Genomic DNA, 8,863 nt, shown 5'->3' with positions numbered 1-8,863 from the left:
TTCTTCTTCTTCTTTCTTCTGCTGCTGTTGGTGTTGCTATGAAACTTCAGTTCATGGGATGATTGCCATAAGTATGTTTATCAGATTATTTAAAAACAAATTATAAATAATTACGTAAGTTAGTAGACAATAATTTGTGAATATTTTCACGTACGGGAAGTTTAAGGTCACACTTAGTGATTCTTTTCATGATAATTCTGTTCTTTTCACCTTTTTTGTTTCCAAAATTTATGATTTAGATACTGTTGACAATCTGATTATTTTATAGTAGTAATACACTATGAAAGAATAAGGTGATTATTTATCTAGTATGTTACAAAGCTTTTTAAAAAACTTCAGCTTATATAGTGCTGAAATTTTTACAAATGAACTAAATAACTTTAGCATCTTCTGCTGAAGTTTTTGAAAAAGCTTTATGACAAAACTAATGAATCCAGGACAAAAAAACTTCAGCTTATTTAGTGCTGAAGTTTTTACGAATGAACTAAATAATTTCAGCATCTTCTGCTGAAGTTTTTGAAAAAGCTTAATGACAAAACTAATGAATCCAAGACAAAAAAATTTCAGCCTATTTAGTGCTGAAGTTTTTACAAATGAACTAAATAACTTCAGCATCAACAAAACTTCAGCTACTAGAATGCTTAAGTTCAGCAATTACAAATAAAAACTTCAGCAAATAGAGAAGAAAACTTCAGCACTAGAATGCTTAAGTTCAATAATTACAAACAAAAACTTCAGCACACTTGGTTCAGCAATTTTTGCTACTTCAGGCCCGTCTACTAGAATGCTGAAGTTTGCGTGATTGCCTTTGCTACTTCAGGCCCGTATGCTGAAGTTATGCGAAAAAGTGGGTACGCTTGCAATTTTTTTTGCAAAGCGGGTACAAGTTAAAATGTGACTTAAAAAGCGGGTATAGATGCAAATGCCCCTCAGTAAGATATGTTCGAGGAACCACATTCCTCAGAGCCAATTTGTAGTGGACCCATATTATGTTGAAATGGATAACAGGAATCACATACACAAATATAGGAGTCCATCTACAAATAGTTACAAATACTTAAAACAAGTAACCAAATCTTCCATAGGAAGAAGAAATAAAAAAAGGGAGAAGGGAGGGAGGTTCCAGATCTATCCTCTAAGAAACTAAGGAAAATAAAATACACCAAGTTCATAGCATAAGCCTAATAGAATGTATCCTATTGTATATATAGGTATCTGCTCCATCTAACCCGGGTCCCAAATGTAATTTGCTAAGTTCCCAAGTGTGCCCTCAACCTTAGTCTTTTGGTCATTTTGATTCATAACAATTTCCCCGCCCTCAAAAAGAACCTTGTCCTCAAGGTTCGAGTGGATCAATGTGAGTATCTCAGTAGTGTCAAGCTGCAAAACAGTACAACTTAATTTGTCAAGACTCAAACATTTGTCGAGAGTTGTTGCAACAAGAGAGATGTCATCATTGTCTTCCTGGTCAATCCAACGGAGGAAATATAGAAATATCCGCAAGACGATGATAACATTCAACAAGGAATCCCAAGTGACATTAGCATTGTGAACTCTCTTTTCACTTGATTCGTGCGTAACATGAAATGTGCCAATAATAAGTTGATTTGCCTCCTCAATGCTGCTAAAGTCTTCCAGAATCTTAACTGGTGCATCCAATGGAAATCTAGTCAAGAAACGACACTTGAATAGACAAAGTACATGATGAAATTTCTTGAGCACATCAAATGAAAAGTTAAACTTGAGGGCCTCTCTTAGATTGTTGTCATCCTGGTGCAGAGAGATATCATATGCTAGTGGTAACAATCTTCTAGATACAAAAGCATCTCCAACACTGAAGATGCCCACAGAATCCAGCTTTAAAACCTTAACTCGTCCACAGAATTCTTTGGTATAATGGAAACAAACTTCACGGCCTTTTATGACAAGTAACCTCAGATTTGGACGGCACAACTTAGGAACAACAACATTATAATGTGAATCTTCTCCTTGTGCCAAAAAGTAATTCTCCTCTTCACTTATCTTAATTACATCAACAGTTCCACATATGCCAAGGATAGCTTTTCTAGCACCTGATGCCAATAGCTTCAAATTGGAAACAATGGAGAAGACCACATTAGCATTCTTAGCAGCTTTTGTAGCATGAAGCTGGACTGATTTGTAAGGTTGAGCAACTGTTTTTGCAAATATTATTTTGCCAACTTCAGGCTCTCTATAGAGAACGATCCATGTAAGAGGCTGGATACCAATGTCTTCAGACAGCTTGGGGTGAGTCAAATGACACTCAACGACTTCTTTAATCTCCTGACTCTGCGCGTCTAATCCACCAAAATCAGCATATAACTCTGAAGGAGGTTTTTCAACCTTCATGACAGACACCACGGCATCGACTTCATCTTGTCGAAGCCCAACAACAGATAGAACCTTTGTATGTATCCAAGTAGCACGAGGTTCGAAATGGTCTTTTTCCGCAAAGGACAAGATCTCAATGTGACACCAGTACTCGAGTTTCTGCCTAGTGTCAATGAATTCAGTGTCATTCAAACCTCCATTATCTAAAATCCAGGTACCTAGTTTACTGCGTAAATCAATTGGGAAAGAATTTCCATCTTTGTGGCATATCCGTGCATGTATTTTCGACACCTCAAACCATATGCCATCAGCACCAACCAAAAGATCACCTATGTATTGCTGTCCATTCTCAAGAATCACAGTAACCTCATCCCCGCAGACTTCATTGAAAGTACAAGAGGGGGGGGGGGTGAATTGTAAATACTTCCAATTAATTACTTATAAGTTGACTTAAAACTTGAGTAGTCGGCTGAATATGATAATTTAGCAGATATGGTAACGGAAAGTAAAATGCAGAGAATAATTGCAGGAATTAAAAACACCGGAATTTTTATACTGGTTCGGATTCAATGTGAATCCTAATCCAGTCCCCTTGGGTTGCAAGGGAGTTCTCTTCAGTAAATGAGTTTCTTCCGAGTACAGATGTGGTGTATATCGCTCAGTTTCTCTAGCACTCGTTTTTGATACAATGCCTCACCAGTTGTGTGCTCTCTTTCTATCCTTGACTTGTTGCACAGCAGATCTTAGTGAACTACAATGCTTGTTTAAAGTAGAATAAAGAGAGTGATTTGGTTTGATCAAAGTATGTCTAAGCTAGGGTTTACAAGGGTGTATAAATACTTTGATGGATGGTAGAGGCTTGACAACCCAAGAGATTTGATCCTTGGAAAGAATTGATTCTTTCCAAGAATAAGGAATGAGCCGTTGCTTCTCTTGATTGCTTTCCTTTAGCAGAAGATTGCTTCACTTGATTTCTCCTTGATTGTTGGATCTTCCAAATGTGGCCGCTTTCCAGATCTCCTCGTATCCTTTAGTCTTCCGTGATTCTGCCCATGATTCGTGCCTTTGACNCAGATCATCGTGTAACTCAGCAACACCCTTACTGTCATCGTAATGGACAGTGATTCTCTCAAGCTGGAGAGCAGAATCACCATTCAATTGGCTGGTGGAATCAATGCCATGCTCATTATAAACAACTTCCCAGAACTTCGGGCAGTAGCTTCCATTGGACATTATGTCGAGCACCTGGTGTCCAAGACTTGCACAATACCCAGGAGACGAGTCTGCTATGGGATTTTCCAACATTTCAGGAGGTACCTTGGAATTGTCCAGCAAGCCTGAAATTTCGGCGATCAAATCAGAATCATTGTTGCCGACACAGACTATCCCAGCACAGCCCGTTGTATCTTCTACAGTGACCTCCTCTGATTTTGCATCGTCCAAAGCCATGGAGTTCAATTGCAGCTCCTCCTGCACCAGTGATTGTATACGGCAAATGGAAGAGATCATACAAGAATTACTTTCTTGCATAACTGTCACCAGTTCTTGCAGAGCCTTCACCGATTCGAAGAGGTTGTTGAATTGAGCGTTAGGCATGGTAGAATGGTAGAGAGGCATGGAGTAAGAACAACGAGAGCACCAATGTAGTGAACTCATATTATATTGAAATGGATAACAGGAATCACATACACAAATATAGGAGTCCATCTACAAATAGTTACAAATACTTAAAACAAGTAACCAAATCTTCCATAGGAAGAAGAAATAAAAAAAGGGAGAAGGGAGGGAGGTTCCAGATCTATCCTCTAAGAAAATAAGGAAAATAAAATACACCAAGTTCATAGCATAAGCCTAATAGAATGTATCCTATTGTATATATAGGTATCTGCTCCATCTAACCCGGGTCCCAAATATAATTTGCTAAGTTCCCAAGTGTGCCCTCAACCTTAGTCTTTTGGTCATTTTGATTCATAACACAATTTGCACAAATAGCCACCTTTTAGCAGAGTATTTTGAAGTTGTCCGCTTTTTCAAAATTAGACCAATTCTCTGACTATTAATATTGAATTTTAAACTTAGATCAGTTGACCACTTACCAACTCTGAGGAATGTGGTTACTTCAAGTATATCTATTATTGCAATTGGATTATGCCTTCACGATATTTGCTCATAAGTTTTCCCGAAATACTTGCCTAGGTAAAAGAAATGATAAAATGAGAATTTTGACTTGATTCAAATATTTCTTTCAAGCTATATTCAAATTCAAGCAAATCATGGTTTATTCTACAAACTTTTTGATTCTTTATCATTTTTGTCTCAAAAGTTCCAATAGAAACTGAAATAAGAGACAGGTATCATGAACACAAGACCAGCTACAAATACTTTAACTGACATAACCAGCAGAACTTTTGAAGAGTGGGTTTTATCCACTCTTATGAATTTTAAATTTGTTAGTCCAGTCCACGGTGATGGTGTACATCTTCTTCGGGAGAATCATTCTTGAGACAAACTTGTTGAGGATCAATCATCCACTGTCCTTTGTGCTGCTTAATAAGCTTTCTATATTCTGTTTCCCACCAGTTTGGTGGAACCAACAAATCATCCTTCAAGAAGTCTGTTGTTTTGTTCACCAAAGTTTTATCCCTACTACTCGCAAGCCAAAACCTTCTTCCTTTCCCATGAAACCTGCTCATATGAACATAGAGTAGTTAGTCGTATGTCCAATTCAGATGCTTGTGCAACAATTTTGTAGAGGCCATAATGAAGCATGATTACTAGGAGTACTTCAGCTATATAAGTTATAAAGTGGGGGTAAGTGTGTACAAAATAGGAGAAAAATTAAAATTTTACAGCAATTAAATGAGCAAGGTGGGAGGTGAGAGAACACGAGTGAGGCTAGCACCTCCCACCTCAGCTAGTAGGTACGAGTAACACGAAGGGTAAGTAGCAACACTTATCCTCCTAGGTGAAATGGATGGGCTTTCTATAATATAAGAAAAACGAAAGAAACGATGGGGTCGGAGGGGAGGAAGCAACAGTACAATTTTAAAGAGTTAGTACTTAATATTAGAAATATTTGATGAGCCCCTAGAATTTTTTCTAGTGGTAAGAGCGGAAAGCGTGATGTGTGGATTAGGCACACGTCACGAGTTCGAAACCCCCTGCGGTCAAAAGGCCAAGTATTTAAGCGGAGACAGGTAGAGGACATCTATCGAGTTCGAATCGTCCGACATCTGACCTTAGGAGATTTCTCAGTCATGAAAAGTTGGAAATATTTGATGAACTTGTATAGAAATGAGAAGAAGTTCTTACTATCAGGAGCAACTGATAAACTTCTATAGATATTAAATGAGAAGAAAGTTATACTAACCCGTCGAGTAAATGCAGATGAACCTCCAAATTGTGGAAGTATGTGAGATTATCTATATCTTTCAAGAAAGGGGATGTTTTGTGATCCAAAACAAGCTCTTCTCCAACATGCAAATAACACCAAGGTAAGAACAATTCACCAACTTTTTGAACAAATGTAGGAACATTCTCATTTAGAAAAATCCCAGGAACTGCTGGAACTTTGTCATGTTTATTTACTATTCTTAACACCTTCACTCCTAATCCCTCAAGCCTTTGCTTAAATCTGATATTCCCAACTCTTGGCCCTGAGAATGAGAACACACATATAGGTATAACGCGACCATCTTCGCGTACATCTAGTCCAATCTCTGCAATATCATAAGCATTTATTGTAGCTAAAGCACTTCCCAAGCTATGTCCTGTTATTGTTATGGTTATTTCATCATTCGAGTATCTGTCTATCAGTCGCTTCACTTCATCCAAAACCTGTTCCCTTGCTGACACCTTACAGAAGTTGCATTCGTCGTCTTTGCTCGTGTAGATTTCCAAGAATCCTGCTTCAACTTTTATGGTTGGATCGCGACTAGGAATCTTGTGATATCTAGTTGGTTTTTGAAAATCCATGAAATCTGCTATCTTTTCTAGATCAGTTACTGTGCCACGCCACGCAATTGTTATGTCACGACGCCCTAATTGTGTCGAATATTCATCATTTGATACTGCAATATAGCCAATCCAATTTGCTTTGTGACTCCATGCATCAGGCCAAAGAGGTATTTTGAAGAAACTTGGTACATTAATATGGTACATGGAATAAATATAGCTGGTTACATTATAACCATGATTTGTTGACCATCCTAAACTCTGGAAAAATAATCCAGGATCAATTTTACAGCTACCACAAAACTTAGAATCTTGATCTAAATCGAATGCATCGTAACATGCTTGTGCCATCTCACCATAGCGTATTAGCTCTGCTCGTAATAGAGGATCGATAGGATCAAGCATCCCTTCCCAATCGTTTCGACCATGAATATCTTCCCATTTGTCTACTAATTTTGCCTCTTCATTGTCATAAACTTTGTTTTTCTTGTTAGCAGAATTGCAGGGTAAGGCTGTGTACGATAGGCCCTTGTAGTCCGGTCCTTCCCCAGACCCCGCGCACAGCGGAAATTTAGTGCACTGGGCTGCCCTTTTTATGTCTGATATGGGATAGGAAGAAACATTCTTTGGTAAAACCTTGAGAGAGTAATTTCTAGTAGTAACATCTTTTCCTGGCACAGAGAAAAAGAATATAGTTGCTGGACTAGGATTTTTATTGTACAAAATCATGTTTGGTTTTTGTACATTTGTGAACAAAGATATCCTGGAATTGGACATGATCACTGTTTTGTGTAGATAGAATATTTGTTGTGTTTGGGATTAACAATAAGAAGAATTGCACTTAGGCTGGTTGAGAAAATTAAAGATTGTGTGGTTTCAGCCTGTTGGTTTGATGACTTTATATTACTTAAGTCTATCTTTTTTATTCTCTGAAATGAAATATTCATGAATATCATGCCTCCATTGTTGTTTGACTTTTTAAAGTTGACTTTATAATTTGGAGTTTCCTATATTGCTTTTCTAATTTCCTTAAGTTGGAATATCGTTGTCTTTAATCTGATTCTTCTATTTTAATGGTTTAATAGTCATTGTTCTAGCTACATTAGAGATTAAATTAGGTTGGTAGTTGTCTTTCAAGTTTATAACTTAATTAGTCTTTTTCTTTTTCTTTTTAAACTAGTCCGATTGAACAGATATAAAGTGAGGTTAGGTTTTGTCGTGGGAACCTTGGAGCATCAGTAAAGTTTGTTATGTGTGAGTATTGGGTTCGAACCGTGGAATCAGATAGGCTGCTTACATTATACCTTCTTGCGGTACGAAAACGAGAAGTATCATCCTCTTTGGAGCAGGAATATATGTTTTTTTTTCTATATGATTTAATAAAAAGACCCTATTAGAGAGTCAAGAAGATTAAATATTTTGGTAGATAATGTTGACTATTTCTTGTTAAATGGTACACTTAAATTATTCTACCTATGTTCACGTTAATTTGAATAGTTTCTATTGGTCGCAAAGGATGATAATTACGTACAAGCTTTGACGTATGGTGCATGACGTAAAATAGTTGTTAAGCAGACAATTAAATATTAATTTAATAGTTTCTATTGGTCGCAAAGGTTGATAATTAAGTTGATTGATATAGTCCAATCCTTTTAATTTAAAAAACTTTTTACGTAATTTTTAAATATATAAATTTTATTTCAAAATATTTAAAGATTTTATATCTAAATTCATAGTCTAATTTTTAAGGTTTGACTCTCGAAATTCGAACGTCACCGTATAAATAGGATAGAGGAAGTACTATTAATACATAGCATTTCAGACAAAATGAAAAAATGTGAAGTATTAGTAGGATTATTATAAGGGTATTAAGTGGTTAGCTTCAAACTATATGAACTATATCAATCAACTTAACTATATTAGATGGGTGTTTAAAGTCATTTAAACTTTACTGAAACATGGTACATAAAGCTCAGAAATAATCATTTTTTCAGACTTGTAATTGAAAATAGCCATAGATTCAAAAACCATTAAGGAATACTCAATTAGTGTTATAGATTTCGAAATTAAATAAATAAAACTCCGTAATAATATCTTGGACGAAATTCAGGACAATGAAATGGAGTTTCACTTTTTTTAAGTTCAAAATCCAGTACACTATCATGGATTTTAAAATCAGGACAGTATCATGAATTTTTCACTTGTTTAAGTTCGAAATCCATGACTGTCATGGTATTTTCGCATTAAAAGTGGCTACTTTTTGAAGAACTTTCAAAAACAACTAAAAAGTGGCTAGCCCATACAAATTTTACCATAAACTTGCTGCAAATTTTATTCTGGGCCAATTTGAGCAAGGCAGTCCTCGTAAATCACTTCATTAGACCTTATTGAGCTCCTCACGCTAGCTCTGACAATGTAATTGTAGGAATCTTTATACAAATAACCGGCACCGTTTACTTTTTCTAATCAGTATAATTATACAATAATTACTATACATAAATTATACATATGCTGGCTATTTTAAGTTTAAGCGCTTGGGTAAGCAGCTATTTAAGTT

The 8,863-nt window shown here is 36.3% G+C and overlaps 1 protein-coding gene across 1 annotated transcript; it reads right to left on the bottom strand.

Annotated features, from left to right (window-relative positions):
• On the bottom strand, nucleotides 4,580-7,200 carry LOC109232336 (phospholipase A1-Igamma1, chloroplastic-like). The gene is made up of 2 exons (XM_019398068.1): nucleotides 5,723-7,200; nucleotides 4,580-5,037 (listed from the first exon to the last, which is right to left on the bottom strand). Exons 1-2 carry the CDS (start codon nucleotides 7,081-7,083, stop codon nucleotides 4,803-4,805), a joined length of 1,596 nt encoding a protein of 531 aa, XP_019253613.1. The 5' UTR covers nucleotides 7,084-7,200; the 3' UTR covers nucleotides 4,580-4,802.

Source organism: Nicotiana attenuata, chromosome 9, assembly GCF_001879085.1.
Source record: "Nicotiana attenuata strain UT chromosome 9, NIATTr2, whole genome shotgun sequence".
Classification (NCBI taxonomy): Eukaryota; Viridiplantae; Streptophyta; class Magnoliopsida; order Solanales; family Solanaceae; genus Nicotiana; species Nicotiana attenuata.
This window is presented reverse-complemented; position numbering and strand designations above follow the sequence as displayed.

What these genes read in the sequence shown, in the direction of transcription:
- LOC109232336 (XM_019398068.1), bottom strand. Translation starts at nt 7,083, where the DNA reads ATGTCCAATTCCAGGATATCTTTGTTCACAAATGTACAAAAACCAAAC. An exon ending in CATCTGCATTTACTCGACGG is followed by an intron (nt 5,038 to 5,722) that starts GTTAGTATAACT and finishes TCATATGAGCAG; the next exon opens with GTTTCATGGGAAAGGAAGAA.